General features: G+C 42.1%; 2 protein-coding genes across 2 annotated transcripts in view; one reads left to right on the plus strand and one right to left on the minus strand.

The window, feature by feature from the left end:
* LOC112246464 (N(G),N(G)-dimethylarginine dimethylaminohydrolase 1) overlaps positions 1–9,626 on the minus strand; it is a 132,446-nt gene extending 122,820 nt beyond the window's left edge. The window contains exon 1 of the mRNA XM_024414781.2: positions 9,038–9,626. Coding sequence (XP_024270549.1) covers positions 9,038–9,331 — 294 coding nt within the window. The 5' untranslated portion in view covers positions 9,332–9,626. The remainder of the gene's footprint in view (positions 1–9,037) is intronic.
* Positions 9,627–19,264: 9,638 nt separating this feature from the next.
* On the plus strand, positions 19,265–22,239 carry LOC112233942 (CCN family member 1-like). The gene is made up of 5 exons (XM_024401859.2): positions 19,265–19,541; positions 19,821–20,040; positions 20,444–20,788; positions 20,918–21,120; positions 21,246–22,239. The coding sequence occupies exons 1-5, from the start codon at positions 19,494–19,496 to the stop codon at positions 21,546–21,548; spliced, it is 1,119 nt and encodes a 372-aa protein (XP_024257627.1). The 5' UTR covers positions 19,265–19,493; the 3' UTR covers positions 21,549–22,239.
* The last annotated feature ends 990 nt before the right edge of the window (positions 22,240–23,229 follow it).

The following is a 23,229-nucleotide window of genomic DNA, read 5'->3' on the forward strand; positions in this document are numbered from 1 at the left end:
TTAGAGCGACAGCAACAATAACCATCAGAGTGCAGTATTCTGGCTGGGGCAAAGTAGGTGATTGATGACTCAGGCTCATCAGACCGCATCAGGGGAACAGATAAACACTTTAAGAAGACTGGAGGGAGGGGGGACTATTTACCTGACATACAGTTATTGCTGAATGGGGGGGAGGGAGAGAGAGAGAGAGAGAGAGACCCAAAATTAAGGAAAGCTTTGACTATGTACAGACTCAGTGAGCATAGCCTTGCTATTGAGAAAGGCCGCCGTAGGCAGACATGGCTCTCAAGAGAAGACAGGCTATGTGCACACTGCCCACAAAATGAGGTGGAAACTGAGCTGCACTTCCTAACCTCCTGCCCAATGTATGACCATATTAGAGAAACATATTTCCCTCAGATTACACAGATCCACAAAGAATTCGAAAACAAATCCAATTTTGAAAAACTCCCATATCTACTGGGTGAAATTCCACAGTGTGCCATCACAGCAGCAAGATTTGTGACCTCTTGCCACAACAAAAGGGCAACCAGTGAAGAACACACACCATTGTAAATACAACCCATATTTATGCTTATTTATTTTATCTTGTGTCCTTTACCATTTGTACATTGTTAAAACACTGTATATATAATGACATTTGTAATGTCTTTATTGTTTTGAAACTTCTGTATGTGTAATGTTTACTGTTAATTTTTATTGTTTATTTCACTTTATATATTATCTACCTCACTTGCTTTGGCAATGTTAACACATGTTTCCCATGCCAATAAAGCCCCTTGAATTGAATTGGATTGAGAGAGAGAGAGAGAGAGAGAGGAGGAGATCTAGAGAGAGGAGAGAGAGAGAAGAGAGAGAGAGGAGAGAGAAGGGAGAGAGAGAGAGAGCGAGAGAGAGAGATCTAGAGTGAACAGAGAGAGTGAGAGAGGAGAGAGAGAGAGACAGAGAGAGATCTAGAGACAGAGAGAGATCTAGAGAGAGAGAGAGGAGAGGAGAGAGAGAGAGGAGAGATCTAGAGAGAGAGGAGAGAGCAAGAGAGAGAGGAGAGAGATCTAGAGAGAAGAGAGAGAGAGAGGAGAGAGAGCAGAGAGAGCGAGAGAAAGAGAGCGAGAGAGTAGAGAGAGCGAGAGAGACAGAGAGAGATCTAGAGACAGAGAGAAATCTAGAGAGAGAGAGAGAGAGAGAGGGGAGAGAGATCTAGAGAGAGAGGGGAGAGAGATCTGGAGAGAGAGAGGAGAGACAGCGAGAGAGAGAGAGAGAGAGAGAGGAGAGAGAGCGAGAGAGGAGAGAGAGACAGAGAGAGAGAAAGAGAGAGAGAGAGAGAGAGAGAGAGAGAGAGAGGAGAGAGAGAGAGCCAAGTCAAATTGGCTTTTTACCAAATAACAGACCATGTATTCACCCTGCACACCCTAATTGACAACCAAACAAACCAAAACAAAGGCAAAGTCTTCTCATGCTTTGTTCATTTCAAAAAAGCCTTCAACTAAATTTGGCATGAGGGTCTGCTATACAAACTGATGGAAAGTGGTGTTGGGGGTAAAACATATGACATTATAAAATCCATGTACACAAACAACAAGTGTGCGGTTAAAATTGGCAAAAAAAACACACATTTCTTCACACAGGGTCGTGGGGTGAGACAGGGATGCAGCTTAAGCCCCACCCTCTTCAACATATATATCAACGAATTGGCGCGGCACTAGAAAAGTCTGCAGCACCCGGCCTCACCCTACTAGAATCCGAATTCAAATGTCTGCTGATGATCTGGTGCTTCTGTCACCAACCAAGGAGGGCCTACAGCAGCACCTAGATCTTCTGCACAGATTCTGTCAGACCTGGGCCCTGACAGTATATCTCAGTAAGACCAAAATAATGGTGTTCCAAAAAAGGTCCAGTCACCAGGACCACAAATACAAACTCCATCTAGACACTGTTGCCCTAGAGCACACAAAAAACTATACATACCTTGGCCTAAACATCAGCGCCACAGGTAACTTCCACAAAGCTGTGAACGATCTGAGAGACAAGGCAAGAAGGGCATTCTATGCCATCAAAAGGAACATAAATTTCAACATACCAATTAGGATTTGGCTAAAAATACTTGAATCAGTCATAGAGCCCATTGCCCTTTATGGTTGTGAGGTCTGGGGTCCGCTCACCAACCAAGACTTCACAAAATGGGACAAACACCAGATTGAGACTCTGCATGCAGAATTCTGCAAAAATATCCTCCGTGTACAACACCAAATAATGCATGCAGAGCAGAATTAGGCCGATACCCACTAATTATCAAAATCCAGAAAAGAGCCGTTAAATTCTATAACCACCTAAAAGGAAGCGATTCCCAAACCTTCCACAACAAAGCCATCACCTACAGAGAGATGAACCTGGAGAAGAGTCCCCTAAGCAAGCTGGTCCTGGGGCTCTGTTCACAAACACAAACACACCCTACAGAGCCCCAGGACAGCAGCACAATTAGACCCAACCAAATCATGAGAAAACAAAAAGATAATTACTTGACACATTGGAAAGTATTAATAAAAAACAGAGCAAACTAGAATGTTATTTGGCCCTACACAGAGAGTACACAGTGGCAGAATACCTGACCACTGTGACTGACCCAAAATTAAGGAAAGCTTTGACTATGTACAGACTCAGTGAGCATAGCCTTGCTATTGAGAAAGGCCGCCGTAGGCAGACATGGCTCTCAAGAGAAGACAGGCTATGTGCTCACTGCCCACAAAATGAGGTGGAAACTGAGCTGCACTTCCTAACCTCCTGCTCAATGTATGACCATATTAGAGAGACATATTTCCCTGAGATTACACAGATCCACAAAGAATTCGAAAACAAATCCAATTTTGAAAAACTCCCATATCTACTGGGTGAAATTCCACAGTGTGCCATCACAGCAGCAAGATTTGTGACCTGTTGCCACGAGAAAAGGGCAACCAATGAAGAACACACACATTGTAAATACAACCCATATTTATGCTTATTTATTTTATCTTGTGTCCTTTACCATTTGTACATTGTTAAAACACTGTATATATATATATATAATATGACATTTGTAATGTCTTTATTGTTTTGAAACTTCTGTATGTGTAATGTTTACTGTTAATTTTTATTGTTTATTTCACTTTATATATTCACTTTATATATTATCTACCTCACTTGCTTTGGCAATGTTAACACATGTTTCCCATGCCAATAAAGCCCTTGAATTGAATTGAGAGGAGAGAGGGCGATCTAGAGAGAGAGAGGAGAGTGAGAGAGAGTGAGAGAGCAGAGAGAGAGAGAAAAGGAGAACGAGAGAGAACGAAAGAACAAATGATATAGTCAGCTACGAGTACAATAACACTCAACCCAAACAACTCTGCTCAGCCTAAACTATCCCAGGTTTGGATAATTGAGCCTCAGTGATCTTTGTTCTTCTTTCTTCTCATAAGCTGAGTTAATAAGCTCAGTAAAACAGGAAATTGAGAAGTTCTGAGTGTTACTAGATAAGAGCTTCTCTGAATGATATTCTGCCAACAGCCGCATCACACACTATTCATTTATTAATATTTTTGGCATGGCCTATTATAGTGATAAGGGATTGGAATTTGATTAAGAGTAGATCAGTTTTACTGATAGCTAATGTCTGCTCTCTCTGGCAATTGTTGCCTCCCTGACCTTCAACTGTCACTTCAGTTTTTGTACTAATATGTATAATTAATATGCCAGAGTCAATAAGAGCCTATGAAGACATCTCCTTTGACGAGGCCATTGATGTCAACATGGAAGGTTTCAACTACACACACAAGCATATACAATCACACACGACACACGCATTCTTGCTCGGGTTGCACACACACACGTACGCATGCACACACACACTATTCCTTGAGGTCTGAAAGCCACATGAGTAATACAATCCTAATGCACTCATAACTGAGAGTATCCATCAATATCGATCGATAAGGCCCCTGACCAAGAAATCTATCTCAATGTTGCTGCTGCTGCCAGAGCTAATGGTTCAGATAGGACTTCTTAATTAGGCTGGGTTGGACAGGACTTCTTAATTAAGCTGGGTTGGACAGGACTTCTTAATTAGGCTGGGTTGGACAGGACTTCTTAATTAGGCTGGGTTGGACAGGACTTCTTAATTAGGCTGGGTTGGACAGGACTTCTTAATTAGGCTGGTTTGGACAGGACTTCTTAATTAGGCTGGGTTGGACAGGACTTCTTAATTAGACTGGGTTGGACAGAACTTCTTAATTAGGCTGGGTTGGACAGGACTTCTTAATTAGGCTGGGTTGGACAGAACTTCTTAATTAGGCTGGGTTGGACAGGAGTTCTTAATTAGGCTGGGTTGGACAGGGCCCAGCCATGCAGACACTTCATATCATTGATATGAAATCTATTACAGAGGCCTTGAGCTGTGCACTTTTTCTACTCCATCCGATTCAAGGTGAGTTCTTGTGAGGAGATTACAGTACGTTCACAGTGACAACTTCTGGCGTGTTTTAATGAATGAGTTTAAAAACAGTAAAAACACAGTCTAACTTTACTTAGATGCTAATAGAAGGCTATGCTCTTCAGACATCATCATAGTAATCATAACAAACTTTACTTATGAAACAGGCTTTAAAAGGGAATCGCTGTCACGCTTGTGATATTTTGTTTCTGTTGCTGAGAACACATGGAACACAGAACAAGGGAAACCCTTTGTTAGAGGGGACTACATTAAACCAACACAACCCTTGGCCTGTCACACACACACATCAGCTGTTTTACCCACAGACAGGCACACAAGGACACACAACCCTGTGAGAGAAGAGTCAGTGGGAATCCATATCAAACGCAACTCCCATTGCGTAACCAACAGCCAAAACCAACTGAAGGGTAAACTCCACAGTTAAACAAGCGCAACAGATGAGATAGTGTGATAATTGTTGCATGAGGAGAGGAAACTTTGCCTGCAGCAGACCTTTACATGCTGGGACAAATGTGTCAAACACTTTCACAATGTTTGAGCTGCACTTGATGTAGTTCGCCCAGATGCCAGTACAATTAAACTATTGTAATAGCCCAAAAAGTGCAAACTCCAAGCTAAATCAAGCATATCTCAATAATCAGATTTGATTTCTATGCATTTGACCCAGGCCTGGTATTGGTGACTTAATGTACCACCTGAATGTCCCGTGGTTTGTTCCAAATGATAAATGTTGAGTGAACCCACCCAGTTCATAACTAACCAGAATTAACAGCTAGGAACCAAAGGTCAATGTCTGTTATCAGAAATCCTGAACTCTGCCAAACAAACACCTTATATTCCTTTTGGACTTCTTTATATACTAAAGGCAGGTGTGAAAGTAAGCCAATACGGTCCGGCAAAATAAATAGTGGGGGTCCGCCGTACCCGTAAATCACAATAATTAACACAAAATGCCAAGGAAACTACAGCATAGATGATTACACCATTATCTAACATTACTGCATGTCAGCTGCATGAAAAATGTGTGGTACACGCTCTTAAATGTTCTTACAGTGGAGATGAGTGGCTGATACCAAGACACTGTGGAGAGCAATGGATGCACCAATTCAGGCTACAAGTGTAGGCCTAATGAAAATAGCAGAAAGTCATTACAGTACACATTTAGGTGTTTTGTAACAGATGAGCAATGTTTGGATACTGAAATTATTTTGAGTGGACAAAAGCACGCGGGTAGCCTACAGGAGGGTAGCACGCAGGTAGCCTACAGGAGGGTAGCACGCGGGTAGCCTACAGGAGGGTAGCACGCGGGTAGCCTACAGGAGGGTAGCACACGGGTAGCCTACAGGAGGGTAGCACGCGGGTAGCCTACAGGAGCGTAGCACACGGGTAGCCTACAGGAGGGTAGCACGCGGGTAGCCTACAGGAGGGTAGCACGCGGGTAGCCTACAGGAGGGTAGCACGCGGGTAGCCTACAGGAGGGTAGCACACGGGTAGCCTACAGGAGGGCTTTTTTGAAGTGATTGTTTTACAAACAGATTTAAACATGACTGGTTGTGCTTACGTTACATTAAAAGGTAATACATGTTAAAAGTTATATGACAAATGTACTAGGACTACCAGGCCCACAGAAATCCTATGAAATGAATAGAGATTCTATAAGTAATTCTATGATTACACCGAGGCTATAAAGAAAGTGTGTGCATGCATCACCTTGCACACACAGGGAGAACGTAGTGGTAAGAAATTAAATCTACCTTCACACCTGAATAAAGGTACCATTAATCCTTATCTGGAGTAGATTCCATTTGGATTATTAATCTCACATTGACTACCGTAATGGGTTTAATATACCAATTTTACAATGAAATTATATTTGTTGAAGAAGCCTCTGGACTTCACAAGGATAAACCAGATCATACATTCTGCCACTGGTTTAATCTTGGTAAAGATAATCTAAACCTCTGAAGTGAAGAGCATACAGTAGAAATAGCTTCCAACATTGGGTTACATGAGACCAGGATTTATTATCGTATGATATTTCTGGACTGAACTGGAGGAACCCTTTGGGCGTAGTCCTCATCAGTCTGTTAGTAAAACAAACGTTACGTTCTCTTCTTAGGTCTTTTAAGGATTGCTTACGCAACAAGCAGTCAGTTTATCTCGACAGTGCCTCTCATCAGAGCACTAATCTATCAAACACATTTTAGGGAAAATCCCTATTACTGATGAAACTAGTAGAATCCGGAAATATATCGGAAGTCAAGTACATCTAACCAGTATATGTGGCAGTCACAAATGACTAGCTGAGAGAGCTAGGTTCTGGGATACAGAGAAGGATCAGAAGACTGCAGTTTCTTCCCCATCGCCCAGCCAATAAAGTTTGGTTAAACCAGTGAATGCTGCGCCCATGGTGTCACACACACACACACACACACACACACACACACACACACACACACACACACACACACACACACACACACACACACACACACACACACACACACACACACCTATAGGCTATAATATGAGCTCCTTATTGATGCTGCTGGTGGACTCATTTACCTCTGGGATTCTGAGATCAGAAGACAGAGGCTGGGCCAATTAGAGAGAAAACAGGCTGTTTGTTTGGCATTAGAAAGACAGGAAGAGAATCCACATTAAAGACTGTAGAGGCATGTTAAATAACCCTGAGGTCTAAACAGTAAATGTGTTGCGTGAAAGCGATTGATTCTTCTAACCCAGGTTAGAGGGGATGGCATTTGAAGTTTAACTATACCCTTCTTATGAATGTAACTGTAATCCATCCAGTCGTATTGGTACAACCTTTTATTGTGAGAGGCATTGGACGGCTTTTGAACACGTGTATCCAACCCGGGTTGTCCGTGGAGACTAAAAAGCATATTACTGTAGCTCACAGAACTAAACGCTGGGCTCTGGGAGCTAACACCAGTCTTCAGGTCTATTAACGCAGGGGTAGTTCACTCATCCACCTCTGCTAGACTTCACAACCTCTGTAACCCCCAGCAGCTGTTTGATTCAAGTCACTGCACCAATGTGACCAACCATGTATCGATAATACTTAGACTTGGTAGGGCATTACGACTCTTTATGGCATGGTCATAAAGACTTCATGAATGCTAAATGTTACATTATCACAAATCTCTAAGCAAACAATACCTTTTCCATTGGATGCAGCAATACACCTTTAAAAAAATGTAACCTTTATTTAACTAGGCAAGTCAGTTAAGAACAAATTCTTATTTACAATGACGGCCTACACCGGCCAAACCCAGACGAGGCTGGGCCAATTGTGCGCCACCCTATGGGACTCCCAATCACAGCCGGTTGTGATACAGCCTGGATTCAAACCAGGGGTGTCTGTAGTGACACCTCTTGCACTGAGATACAGTGCCTTAGACCGCTGTGCCACTCGGGGGCCCTACATTACACGGAGACACTAGTTAGATCCAAAATAGTCCTGCTGACCAAACCTTTGACCAATACATGTCCTCTATGTGGAGAGCCATCATGATTACCAGGAGGTTTACAGATCTCCCACTGGTGTGGACTGGTCCCATTAGCAGCCCCTGAGCCCAGCAGAGGTGACTGATGCGATACGACATGGGCTTTCACTGAGCCCGTCCAACCGTCAAACACGCTTTAACCACACAGGCAACATGGAACCACACAGTCAGTCTGCAGCCCACGGTGCCCATAAATACTGTGAATATGTTAAGTCTGTTTATATTCAGTCTTCTTTATTAGGGTACACAATTAAGTAAACAGGCAGTAAAAACCTCCCTGTCCATAGCCTGATGTTTGTACATGCATAACTTATTGGTGTAAGGGTATGTAGTTTATAATATGGACATACTCATAAGGCATATGGGGAAAAGATTATGAGATTGGACTGACATGCATTGCACTAATCTGCGCCAATAGTTCTATGCCTAGGAATTATGACTGTTTCAATGAATGCATCTATTTTCACTGGTCAGATGATGACATCCACATGCCTCCTCATTACTGAATGTGCTCTAGTACTGTTCACAAACAGGAAATCACAGACTACAACCTAATATCTGTTGAGAGCTCACATCTGACTAGACAGCTGTCAGTATTACCCATATCAAAGGTTATGGTAGAAAACAGTTTTTATAAAGAATCGCATTTTCCATCACACATCATGTAGCTAGAGAACTATGCTCATAATGTACTCTATTGTTATAACAGACAAATGTCGTACTTCTGCGAGGAATCAGGACATACATTAAAACTTAAGTTGGACAGTGGTCCTCGCGTGACCATATCTGGTCGTCTTTCCAGGGCGTTTCCATTCTTATGATGGCTAATCACATATCCCTTCCTTTGTATAGGCTACCGTTACATCGTAGCCATACGACCTCGATATGGCGCTCTGACAGTGATACATATTCCATGCATTATGAACCAAAGATGACAACAGTAGACCATAGATTTATAGATCCATACTTGAAATAAGCACATGGTCAACAATCATGTTTTTCTAAAATAAATAGATACTTTATTTACCTCTTTCCTTCTGCTCTCTGCTCCGGGTCTGGTGATCAGAGCCGTGTCACCGCAAACCACGGCAGCATCCTCCACGAACACACAGTCCGGGAGAGACTCGTCGGCGGGGAGTTCAATCACCTCCAGCCCGAGTTTCTGCTTCAGAACCCCGACGTATACCTCATGTTCTCTCTGAGCTTTCTCCAGGTCCACGTCCGAAACGTTCATCCTCAGTGCCTCTTTAGCAAGGGAAGAGGGGATTGCTCGAATAACGGCGTGAGTGAAGTTACCAAAATCTGCCATCACACCAGCCATGTTCCGTTGATTGTTGTTATCCACAAATTGCTGAAACAAATAGCTCGAACAGTAGGCTATTCTAAATATATGAGAGCGAATGTTGTGGGTGTCTCTCTGTTGATTTAGCTTTGTTCGTTTTTTATTCTTTTGGTTCTTTTTTTATTTACTAAACTGACAGCTCAACTCAAACAGGCAACAAACAAGAGACAACGGTTTGATGACGAGCATTAACGTACAATCACGTGAACGAATGTAACCGCTAGTATCGTTTCCCGGTGAAGCCACAGCTCAGCCCGACATGTGACAGACAATGTGGCTCGTAAACAGCACAATCAGATTGAGACGCTCTGGCTGGTGCTCATATACTTTGTAACAGCTTTCTATTACTTTGTAACATCGTTCTATCATCGACGAACAAATGGGTTACAAACTCACCACAATATCTTTACATAAAAGAATGTCAGTTAAGGCTAGTGCATAATCATTAATCAAACCGTTATTAAAATGTAGGCTACAGCCACGTGAGTGTTTCACAGTCTTTTCATTCAAAGAGTAAATCTTTATTAATGTGTACATTTCATAACCATATTTTGCAAAAGTTGATTTAAAGATCATGGTCACTGTCATCTCTGGCGTATTATTGCAATAGGCCTGCCTACCTGCCAGCTTAGCAAGTGCCAATGCCAAAGCAAAACAATATACCATTTTCTGAGATTTTTTCATGTAAGATAAATGTATATGGGTGTATTGAAACCATTGACAGTAATTTCCTGACAATAACCCCTCCTCCCCCATCAGTCAGTCATCAGAGATTCCCAAAGATTGGAAAGCAGCTGCGGTCATCCCCCTCTTCAAAGGGGGGGGGGACACTCTTGACCCAAACTGCTACAGACCTATATCTATCCTACCCTGCCTTTCTAAGGTCTTCGAAAGCCAAGTCAACAAACAGATTACCGACCATTTTGAATCTCACCATACCTTCTCTGCTATGCAATCTGGTTTCAGAGCTGGTCATGGGTGCACCTCAGCCACGCTCAAGGTCCTTAACGATATCTTAACCGCCATCGATAAGAAACATTACTGTGCAGCCGTATTCATTGATCTGGCCAAGGCTTTCGACTCTGTCAATCACCACATCTTCATTGGCAGACTTGACAGCCTTGGTTTCTCAAATGATTGCCTCGCCTTGTTCACCAACTACTTCTCTGATAGAGTTCATTGTGTCAAATCGGAGGGTCTGCTGTCCGGACCTCTGGCAGTCTCTATGGGGGTGCCACAGGGTTCAATTCTTGGACCGACTCTCTTCTCTGTATACATCAATGATGTCGCTCTTGCTGCTGGTGAGTCTCTGATCCACTTCTACGCAGACGACACCATTCTGTATACTTCTGGCCCTTCTTTGGACACTGTGTTAACAACCCTCCAGGCAAGCTTCAATGCCATACAACTCTCCTTCCGTGGCCTAAAATTGCTCTTAAATACAAGTAAAACTAATACTAATCAAACGATCGCTGCCTGCACCTGCCCGCCTGTCCAACATCACTACTCTGGACGGCTCTGACTTAGAATACGTGGACAACTACAAATACCTAGGTGTCTGCTTAGACTGTAAACTCTCCTTCCAGACCCACATCAAACATCTCCAATCCAAAGTTAAATCTAGAATTGGCTTCCTATTTCGCAACAAAGCATCCTTCACTCATGCTGCCAAAAATACCCTTGTAAAACTGACCATCCTACCAATCCTCGACTTCGGCGATGTCAATTACAAAATAGCCTCCAATACCCTACTCAACAAATTGGATGCAGTCTATCACGGTGCAATCCGTTTTGTCACCAAAGCCCCATATACTACCCACCATTGCGACCTGTACGCTCTCGTTGGCTGGCCCTCGCTTCATACTCGTCGCCAAACCCACTGGCTCCATGTCATCTACAAGACCCTGCTAGGTAAAGTCCCCCCTAGCATCACCCACCTGTAGCAAGCGCTCCAGCAGGTATATCTCTCTGGTCACCCCCAAAACCAATTCTTTCTTTGGCCGCCTCTCCTTCCAGATCTCTGCTGCCAATGACTGGAACGAACTACAAAAATCTCTGAAACTGGAAACACTTATCTCCCTCACTAGCTTTAACCACCAACTGTCAGAGCAGCTCACAGATTACTGCACCTGTACATAGCCCACCTATAATTTAGCCCAAACAACTACCTCTTTCCCTACTGTATTTATTTTGCTCCTTTGCACCCCATTATTTTTATTTCTACTTTGCACATTCTTCCACTGCAAATCTACCATTCCGGTGTTTTACTTGCTATATTGTATTTACTTTGCCACCATGGCCTTTTTTTGCCTTTACCTCCCTTATCTCACCTCATTTGCTCACATCGTATATAGACTTGTTTATACTGTATTATTGACTGTATGTTTGTTTTACTCCATGTGTAACTCTGTGTCGTTGTATGTGTCTAACTGCTTTGCTATATCTTGGCCAGGTCACAATTGTAAATGAGAACTTGTTCTCAACTTGCCTACCTGGTTAAATAAAGGTGAAAAAAACAATCCCTGCTAAGAACAAAGTGCGCTTCTTTGACAAGCTATTCCAAGCCATGGTGCATTTCCACTACGGACTTACGCCAGTGGTTTACCCAAAAGGCTCAGACTCAATGGGCCATGGCCTCAGAGGACCTGCTCTGACTTGGAGTACTTTTCTGCTGTTAAGACTTGGTTTAACATGCCTCCTGTCTCAGCCTCCAGTATTTATGCTGCAGTAGTTTATGGGTCGGGGGGCTAGGGTCAGTTTGTTATATCTGGAGTACTTCTCCTGTCCTATTCGGTGTCCTGTGTGAATTTAAGCGTGCTGTCTCTAATTCTCTCTTTCTCTCTCTCGGAGGACCTGAGCCCTAGGACCATGCCTCAGGACTACCTGACATGATGACTCCTTGCTGTCCCCAGACCACCTGGCCGTGCTGCTGCTCCAGTTTCAACTGTTCTGCCTTATTATTATTCGACCATGCTGGTCATTTATGAACATTTGAACATCTTGGCCATGTTCTGTTATAATCTCCACCCGGCACAGCCAGAAGAGGACTGGCCACCCCACATAGCCTGGTTCCTCTCTAGGTTTCTTCCTAGGTTTTGGCCTTTCTAGGGAGTTTTTCCTAGCCACCGTGCTTCTACACCTGCATTGCTTGCTGTTTGGGGTTTTAGGCTGGGTTTCTGTACAGCACTTTGAGATATCAGCTGATGTATGAAGGGCTATATAAATCAATTTGATTTGATTTGATTTGACACTTTCCACCATTAACACCTTCTCACAAAGAACTGTCTTGATGATGCAGAGGTTGTTGATTCTGCTCTTCACAAGTCCTCAGTGTCAGCCCCAGCTATACAGAAACAAAGTTACCAAAAAATAAAGCTAGAGCTTACATTACCATAATCACTTGTGACACACTGGTGCTGCACTGGAAAAAACACATCACTTTCCTATACAGTTGCCTAATGGGGTTGAGTACAGCATCCCCCAGCATATCACAGTGTACGGCAATAATGGAACTACATACAGTGCCTTGCGAAAGTATTCGGCCCCCTTGAACTTTGCGACCTTTTGCCACATTTCAGGCTTCAAACATAAAGATATAAAACTGTATTTTTTTTGTGAAGAATCAACAACATGTGGGACACAATCATGAAGTGGAATGACATTTATTGGATATTTCAAACTTTTTTAACATATCAAAAACTGAAAAATTGGGCGTGCAAAATTATTCAGCCCCCTTAAGTTAATACTTTGTAGCGCCACCTTTTGCTGCGATTACAGCTGTAAGTCGCTTGGGGTATGTCTCTATCAGTTTTGCACATCGAGAGACTGAAATTTTTTCCCATTCCTCCTTGCAAAACAGCTCGAGCTCAGTGAGGTTGGATGGAGAGCATTTGTGAACAGCAGTTTTCAGTTCTTTCCACAGATTCTCGATTGGATTCAGGTCTGGACTTTGACTTGGCCATTCTAACACCTGGATATGTTTATTTTTGAACCATTCCATTGTAGATTTTGCCTTATGTTTTGGATCATTGTCTTGTTGGAAGACAAATCTCCGTCCCAGTCTCAGGTCTTTTGCAGACTCCATCAGGTTTTCTTCCAGAATGGTCCTGTATTTGGCTCCATCCATCTTCCCATCAATTTTAACCATCTTCCCTGTCCCTGCTGAAGAAAAGCAGGCCCAAACCATGATGCTGCCACCACCATGTTTGACAGTGGGGATGGTGTGTTCAGGGTGATGCGCTGTGTTGCTTTTACGCCAAACATAACCTTTTGCATTGTTGCCAAAAAGTTCAATTTTGGTTTCATCTGACCAGAGCACCTTCTTCCACAGGTTTGGTGTGTCTCCCAGGTGGCTTGTGGCAAACTTTAAACGACACTTTTTATGGATATCTTTAAGAAATGGCTTTCTTCTTGCCACTCTTCCATAAAGGCCAGATTTTTGCAATATACGACTGATTGTTGTCCTATGGACAGAGTCTCCCACCTCAGCTGTAGATCTCTGCAGTTTATCCAGAGTGATCATGGGCCTCTTGGCTGCATCTCTGATCAGTCTTCTCCTTGTATGAGCTGAAAGTTTAGAGGGACGGCCAGGTCTTGGTAGATTTGCAGTGGTCTGATTCTCCTTCCATTTCAATATTATCGCTTGCACAGTGCTCCTTGGGATGTTTAAAGCTTGGGAAATCTTTTTGTATACAAATCCGGCTTTAAACTTATTCACAACAGTATCTTGGACCTGCCTGGTGTGTTCCTTGTTCTTCATGATGCTCTCTGCGCTTTTAACGGACCTCTGAGACTATCACAGTGCAGGTGCATTTATACGGAGACTTGATTACACACAGGTGGATTGTATTTATCATCATTAGTCATTTAGGTCAACATTGGATCATTCAGAGATCCTCACTGAACTTCTGGAGAGAGTTTGCTGCACTGAAAGTAAGGGGGCTGAATAATTTTGCACGCCCAATTTTTCAGTTTTTGATTTGTTAAAGAAGTTTGAAATATCCAATAAATGTCGTTCCACTTCATGATTGTGTCCCACTTGTTGTTGATTCTTCACAAAAAAATACAGTTTTATATCTTTATGTTTGAAGCCTGAAATGTGGCAAAAGGTCGCAAAGTTCAAGGGGGCCGAATACTTTCGCAAGGCACTGTATATTCACAGTGAACAAAACACATATTTCTGAATAATTTTCACAATGAATGGAATAACAGATTTCACATCCACACTGAAATATGGACGAAGCACATATTTATGTTATATTGGTCGTCTTAATATAACAGTTGAAATCGGAAGTTTACACACACCTTAGCCAAATACATTTAAACTCAGTTTTTCACAATTCCTAACATTTAATCCAAGTAAAACGTCCCTGTTTTAGGTCAGTTAGGATCACCACTTTATTTTAAGAATGTGAAATGTCAGAATAATAGTAGAGAGAATTATTTATTTCAGCTTTTATTTCTTTCATCACATTCCCAGTTGGGTCAGAAGTTTACATACACTCAATTAGTATTTGGTAGCATTGCCTTTCAATTGTTAAACTTGGGTCAAACGTTTTGGGTAGCCTTCCACAAGCTTTCCACAATAAGTGGGGTGAATTTTGGCCCATTCCTCCTGACAGAGCTGGTGTAACTGAGTCAGGTTTGTAAGCCTCCTTGCTCACACATGCTTTTTCAGTTCTGCCCACAAATGTTCTATATGATTGAGGTCAGGGCTTTGTGATGGCCACTCCAATACCTTGACTTTATTGTCCTTGAGCCATTTTACCACAACTTTGGAAGTATGCTTGGGGTCATTGTCCATTTGGAAGACCCATTTGCGACCAAGCTTTAACTTTAACTGATGTCTTGAGATGTTTTTTCAATTATATCCACATAATTTTCCATCCTCATGATGCCTTCAATTTTGTGAAGTGCACCAGTCCCTCCTGCAGCAAATCACCTCCACAACATGATGCTGCCACCCGGTGCTTCACGGTTGGGATGGTGTTCTTCGGCTTGCAAGCCTCCCCCTTTTTCCTCCAAACATAACAATGGTCATTATGGCCCAACAGTTTTATTTTTGTTTCATCAGACCAGAGGACATTTCTCCAAAAAGTTCAATATTTGTCCCCATGTGCAGTTGCAAACCGTAGTCTGGCTTTTTTATGGCGGTTTTGGAGCAGTGGCTTCTTCCTTGCTGGGCGGCCTTTCAGGTTATGTCGATATAGGACTCGTTTTACTGTGGATATAGATACTTTTGTACCCATTTCCTCCAGCATTTTCATAAGGTCCTTTGCTGTTGTTCTGGGATTGATTTGCACTTTTCGCACCAAAGTACGTTCATCTCTAGGAGACAGAGCGTGTCTCCTTCCTGAGCGGTATGACAGCTGTGTGGTCCCATGGTGTTTATACTTTTGCACTATTGTTTGTACAGATGAACGTGGTACCGTCAGGCGTTTGGAAATTGCTCCCAAGGATGAACTAGATTTGTGGAGGTCTACAATTGTTTTTCTGAGGTCCTGGCTGATTTCCTTTGATTTTCCCATGATGTCAAGCAAAGAGGCACTGAGTTTGAAGGTAGGCCTTGAAATACAACATTTTCCAACATTTTCCACCATAATTTGCAAATAAATTCATTAAAAATCCTACAATGTGATTTTCTGGATTTTTTTTCTAATTTTGTCTGTCATAGTTGTATTGTACCTATGATGAAAATTACAGGCCTCTCTCATCCTTTTAATTGGGAGAACTTGCACAATTGGTGGCTGACTAAATACTTTTTTGCCCCACTGTACATCCACAGGTACACCCCCAATTGACTCAAATGATGTCAATTAGCCTATCAGAAGCTTCTAAAGCCATGACATAATTTTCTGGAATTTTCCAAGCGGTTTAAAGGCACAGTCAACATAGTGTATGTAAACTTCTGACCCACTGGAATTGTGAAACAGTGAATTATAAGTGAAATAATATGTCTGTAAACAATTGTTGGAAAAATTAATTGTGTCATGCACACAGTAGTTGTCCTAACCGACTTGCCAAAACAATAGTTTGTTCACAAGAAATTTGTGGGAGTGGTTGATTTTTTTCACTGATTTTTTCGCAGATTTTTTGAAGACAGGAGCACACAACAAACATCCGTTACGATTGTAGGTAGAACAGGCTCAGGAATAGAAACATTACCATGGAACAAGAACTAACTAGTGACTAAGCTGAGAGAGTGTACATAAGATCACCTCATTTTTCACTGGGCTTCCATCCCAGAGTTCCATGAGCTGACATGGAAAGGAAACTTCACAACGCCCACTGCATAATGCAGTTATGACACATACGTTGACAAAATATGTTATTGTTATCCTTTGTTTGAACAGGCAAACAGCCTATCATATTGGTCCTGTTCTGTTTTATACTAGTGTATAGGACAATAGACTAGGATGCAGTGAGTAAAGAAAATAAAAGCAGAGCCATTGCCACTTTCTTATAAAGGGGGGGTGGTGGAAAATATGATGATTGCCATTAAACATTACTACATGGATACGCATGTACAGCCCTGGTTGCCTGGCGATGTTTACAGAATGGGTAGTTAAGGAATGAATATCGTTATGGGATGTTATTCCATGGTTCCATGGCGCACAATGACAGTACTGTTTCCTATAACATAGTATTCCCTCATAAGGGAATAGGAAAGAATCAGAACAACATGCCTGGCAGAGCAGAACAATGATAATCAGAAGCATCTCACTGAGCTCATGGGGTTAAACTCAACACAGAGGGACTAAGTAATGAGGTCAGAAGTCATAATGGATATGGTAATGGCAGGATGGCACAGGATACATTTGACATTAAGGGCCAATTGATGTTTGGGAAACAAGCATCATCACTATCATTTGAATCAGATGACATAAGTATTACTTAGGGCTAGATGTGCAGTGTGCACACAACACAAACCAAATAAGCAAAACTCACATGGGCACATGTGCCACTTTGGGAGTCTGACACTCAAAATAGACACTTGATGATGCCAACTGTGAAGTGGTGACATAATGCCAGTGTCACATTTCATGAGCTTTAAATGTCTGTCTGGTTTAATCGATGAAGATTCACAAGCTTTTTGATGAATGACTAAAGATATACCCACAGACACCTCAAAAGGACTCAAACAATGAGGAAAACAGTGACAATGAGGAAAATGTTGACAATATGTCAACAAACTTAACCATAGCATAACACCATCTAGTGTCTTAAACTGGAAGTATGAAAATGTAGACAATTGACAAAAATAAAGCTGGCATCAAGATACAGCATAATCAATATCCGTTTAGTGGGTACCCAAATAATGATTGTCAAGCAGTCGAACTTCCAACATCAGAACGACTCAATACTTCAATATATTTATACACCATAAGAACAAAGTGATAAAGCAATTGCGTATCCACAACATGTAAAAACAAACTGATTAGTAAAGTTAAAGTAAAAAAGACAAACTCACCGGAGGGAGAATATCCGTGGTCCTGACAACTATTCTCCGTTAGTTATTTGTTCAGCGCTCTCTGAGTATCACGTCATGTAAGTCTAAGTATAAAGTTACTCAAAAAAACATTTCCGACTCACGGGTTAAAAAAACTTCAGGGATAGTATCAATAGGGTATTATTGTCATATCGTTCTCCGTTTAGCTGTCATATTTTGGTTGCAAATAACCCCGTTTTCAACCATTTGTTTTTCAAGCATCACGTTTGTTTTCTTGGTCAAATCTTGTTTGCAATAATTTCTGATCTCTTTATTTCAAATTCCGATAAAATGTTACTTAGTTGAAAAGCAAATAATAGGACTATGAACTAGTTGGGTATGTTCTCCCCAAACCAACATCGTATGTGGAATATTGGATCACTGTTGTTGATTATTTTTTCAAAACGTGATGGACAGATTGCGTAAAACGTAAATTAACCCAAGGTGGAATACTAAGGAATTTCCTGCATGAAGAACATATTTAACAACCCTTTAAGCTGTCAGGAATGCTTTGTGGTTGGCTAGAGGGAGAAATATGTTAATAATGTAGGCTTCTGCCATACCAAATATGGCAACATTATTACGTCTGGAGTGTGGTTCGCATCTGGAAATGCTTAGAATGAAGGGGAGAGCAGGCCAAAAATAGAAGCCGTAAACTTTATTTCTCCCATTCCTCTCAAACGCGCACAGAATCTCCGAATTCCGGGACGTCTCTCCCCTAAACTGCGAACAGTTACAGTACATTTAGAATAACGGATGTATTGATATAGGTGCTATAATAAGACTATTCTCTGACAGAATGATCCTCATCATGAGAATCGAATCTCGCAACAAATTCAAGATAATTTACGAGGTGAAGCAGTGACAGCATGACAATATCATACCTTTTAATAGCTTTGGCAACTGTTGCATAACTGTCCGCAATAAGAGGTTTTAAAATAATGTATAATATAAACCATCTATACACATGTTATAACACAGTAAACACATATCAAAAGGAAGAAGCAATGGAAAAGGCAATATTACAGTATTGTTTATTTTTCTTTTGAATATTATCTATCAATGCGAAGTCAAAATAAGTGGAAACAAACAGATCAAACTGCTTTGAAAAAAAAACCAATCCCACTTCTAAATGAAAGAAAATGTGTACCCCAACCCTTGGCTCATAACATAACAGCTGTGAACCTGTGAGAAAACCAATAAAGCAAAACAAAGGATAAAGGCAGATAGTAGAGACGGGAAACGGCGAAGGGAAAAAAAAAAGTTCAGTTTCAGGGGAAAATGTATTTTTGAAAAAAGTTAGACAGGGTGGTGCTTAGCTTCGATGGAAAACGCGCCAAGAAACATTCCTCGCATAGTTTTGGAACAGTTCAGCAGTCAGCCAACGACGACGTCAGCTTTCACTACAGTATAAAAGACCGGAGGTACTCTGCTTCAGCAGACTGCAACTTGCAACCAGAGCAACACTTATTAAGCCTCTACTCTCTAAAGAGACTAGAAAACAAACCAAATCGTTACAGACGAGACGACTGACCGCTACACTTAGGATAAAAATACATTTGCAAAGACTGAGAGCAAGACATCGTAAAGGGAATAGCAAAATAAATATATATATTTGATTTAATAGGCTACGCAACAAAGAAAAAGGCAAATATGTTCATTTTCTCCATCGTCGTGATATTAATTGGAACCTTCAATATGGTAAGTCATTTTCTCTAAACAATATTTCAGTTGAAAGTTGTATATGACTTGTTATGACTTTGAATAGATCGGAACGAATACTAAATGTCTGCTTTATTGTCTGAGGAATACAATGTAAAGTTATCACACTGGTTTGGAAACCTGTTGCAATCACATCGTATATTAACGGCACCGTTTGAAAATAATAAATAAGCTACGTAAATACAACCTGAACATGTGGCTGTTTTAAGATGTTGCTTACAAAGTATATATCATCATCGAGCTCTGTTATCTGCGCAGGTTCTTTCCTCCTCTTCTTGCCCCTCAATATGCGAGTGCCCGATGGAGCTGCCCAGGTGCGCGCCTGGTGTGAGCCTCGTAGTGGATAGCTGCGGGTGCTGCAAAGTCTGCGCGAGACAACTCAACGAGGACTGCAGTCTGACAGAGCCTTGCGACAACACCAAAGGACTCGAGTGCAACTTTGGGGCCAGCTTCGGTGCTATGCGTGGCATCTGCCGTGGTAGGTGTCTCTTTCCAACCCTGTTATGCTGTAGATTTTTAGGTGTGAATAATGCTAGTTTGGTAGTTTGCAACCTTGAGTAAATTAATATGGTAGAAAGAGAAGCTAGTGGTATTTTTACTTGAGGGAATAAGAGGACCATGTTATTTCAACGCTAAGGAATGTAACTCAGCACCTCAGTCTAAACTCTAAAGTACAAACATCCTGCTCTGGAAGAAAGTGACCCCCCCCCCTCAGTGGTTCCTGTCCTCTGGCAGCCCTAGCCTTCTGAATCATTTTTACAGTTTAAACCAAGCCTCCCTCAGCCAGCCTCAGCCAGCATGTGATCTGTGATGTCTATAGCAGACACTAGTCTACTGAAAAGTGGAATAACAGCCATTTACCCCTCTCTTCTCCTCCACAGCTAAGTCAGAGGGAAGACCCTGTGAATACAACAGCAGGATTTACCAAAACGGAGAGAGCTTCCAGCCTAACTGCAAGCACCAGTGCACATGCATCGATGGGTCTGTGGGCTGCGTCCCCCTGTGCCCTCAGGAGCTCTCCCTGCCCAACCTGGGCTGTGCCAACCCAAGGCTGGTCAAGGTGGCAGGCCAGTGCTGCGAGGAGTGGGTATGTGATGACGGAAAGGACACTGACATAATTGACAAGCTGTTTGGCAAAGACAGCATGACTGAAGAGTCAGAGAGTGACCTCACCAACAGGAACGAGCTCATCGCCATTGTCAAGGGAGGACTCAAGTCTCTAGCTGGTAAGCAGCCTCTATCTAGCAGCAGCCATTTTGAATTTCAGCTTTCAACAATTACATTTTCCTTTGCCTCAAATGTTGAAGCCCATACCAGACCAGTTTCTAACGTTTTCTTGCCTTTTCTCCTTACAGCTTTCAGAGTGCAGCCTGAGAGCCATATGTTTGAGAGTCAGAAGTGCATTGTCCAGACCACTCCTTGGTCCCAGTGCTCCAAGACCTGTGGCACAGGCATCTCCACCCGAGTCACCAACAACAACGGCGAGTGCAAGCTGGTTAAAGAGACACGCATCTGTGAAGTGCGGCAATGCACCCAGTCACCCTACTCCAGCCTTAAGGTAAGCTCCAGCCACCAAGACTAAACTGAAACATGGCATACAATCCAACAAAACCAACCAACACTGCTCAGCTTGTTTATGGAAACTCTTGACTGACTGTTTCTCTCCCCTTGTTCCTCCAACAGAAAGGAAAGAAGTGCAGCAGAACCAAGAAGTCTACCCAGGCTCAGAAGTTCACCTATGCCGGCTGCTCCAGCCTGAAGAAGTACAGGTCCAAGTACTGTGGATCCTGTGTGGACGGCCGCTGCTGTTCCCCCCAGCAGACCCGCACCATCCGGGTCAAGTTCCACTGCGAGGACGGAGAGACCTTCAACAAGAACGTCATGATGATCGAGTCCTGCAAATGCACCTTCAACTGTCCCCATGCCAACGAAGCCCCCTACCCCTTCTACAGACTCTTCAACGACATCCACAAGTTCAGAGACTAAATCAAATCTGATTGGGCAGAGAACCGACCCCTGAGAGATCCCAAAACAACAACATTGACAGCCAATGGTAGTCCATCTAAATGCAGGGGTCCAACTCAACTGCCAATGAACTATCAACTTCGTGTTGTAACTAGATTCCCAAGGAATTATAGGCTTGCATCATGAGGACTTTATGAAGTGCACTGTCTGCTGTGACCGAATCAGCATTCTAAATTAAGATTCGCTTCATACTACTGGAGCATCAGAGTAGCTTCGTTATGGAGCAAAATGTAAATTAACATGTGTAAATGACAATGTATGTTAATATCAATTCGTTGTGTATATTTTCGACGATAAGTACCAACCAGAAATGACCCAAACAAACTTTAGACGTGTGTGTATGGATGTTGTTTGGATATGCAGATACGTAATTTAATTAAGTATAACATGATCTTGTAACCTAATGAACCAAGACACCACACGTTACCGTGGTTCCATACATGTTTGTGTTTTGTGGCAGCTAAGGACCTTCCCAACTTTATCAAGAAAGACAAAGTGAAACATATCAAATGAATGTTTTCATTATTGTTATTAATATTATTTATCAAATTGTAGCTACTTTATTTAGATTTGTGTCATACTGGAATAAATTGTAAAAATGATTTAATTTTATATGTTACAAAATAAAACAGATTTATTTATGAAATGTAAACACTATCTTCGTTTCCTTTGATCAAACTGAAGTTGGCTACCAACAACACTGTTTTGACTAAACTGAACATATTCATTGGGATTAGTAAACAAGTACACAATATACATGTAGAATCACATCTGGAGGGGAGGTCAAACAAAGTCCCCATATTTACTGGGAGGAACTCCAGTAGTTATACCATGGACAGTCCCATACTATATACTCCAACAGAGCGGATCGTTCAGGGCTGATCCGTTCTTATATAACAGAGTTCTGCAGACAGTTTCCAGGCCTTGAGACTGTTTGGTGCATTGGAATGCCATTGTAAAGCTCTGCAAGCCAAGGTAGTTTACATTCCCTATATCAGGCTAAGCCATGCACTTGACCAATTTGAACAAAAAAATGATTAAATCCCAGCATAGCAATGAGCACAGAGCTATGCCAATAACCTGAAGTGGTACTAGTCTCCATGGTCTTGGATTAGAAGAAGCAATTCAAAGGGGACTATGTGACTGTATTTTACACATATTAAACACAACACCAAAAAATGGACCTAATTTGCAGTGGTTGGATAGAAACATTGGCCCTCTGGCACTAGGCAGGCTGCAGTGGGTTTGTGCTGTAAATAGTCTGGAAAAGCCAGGTGGGATACAGCTTCCCAGCCTTAGGAAAAAAGACATCGGGTTGAAACGTGTGGAGGCTAATATTAGCATGGGTAGGACAGGTAGCAGTAGTGGAGATATAGCTGTCCTTTTAGTTATAGAATCCTCAAAGTAGGCCCTCTTCTTCATCTGCTGAGAGGGTGGCTATACAGTATGCAGATGTTGCCAAACACCTATGGCTTGAATAGGGGTGAGCAGACCAGTGCTTAGGGGCAACTTCTAAAGCCATAGGAGTGTTAAGCCTTGAGGATAGGACACACATACAAACATGCACAGAGAGTTTTTTTTATCCAGGTAGAGGGAAGGGAACAGCTCAGGAATGCAGCGGTGGCTCAGAAAGCAGACAGAC

This window comes from Oncorhynchus tshawytscha, linkage group LG05 (genome assembly GCF_018296145.1).
Source record: "Oncorhynchus tshawytscha isolate Ot180627B linkage group LG05, Otsh_v2.0, whole genome shotgun sequence".
Taxonomy (NCBI): domain Eukaryota; kingdom Metazoa; phylum Chordata; class Actinopteri; order Salmoniformes; family Salmonidae; genus Oncorhynchus; species Oncorhynchus tshawytscha.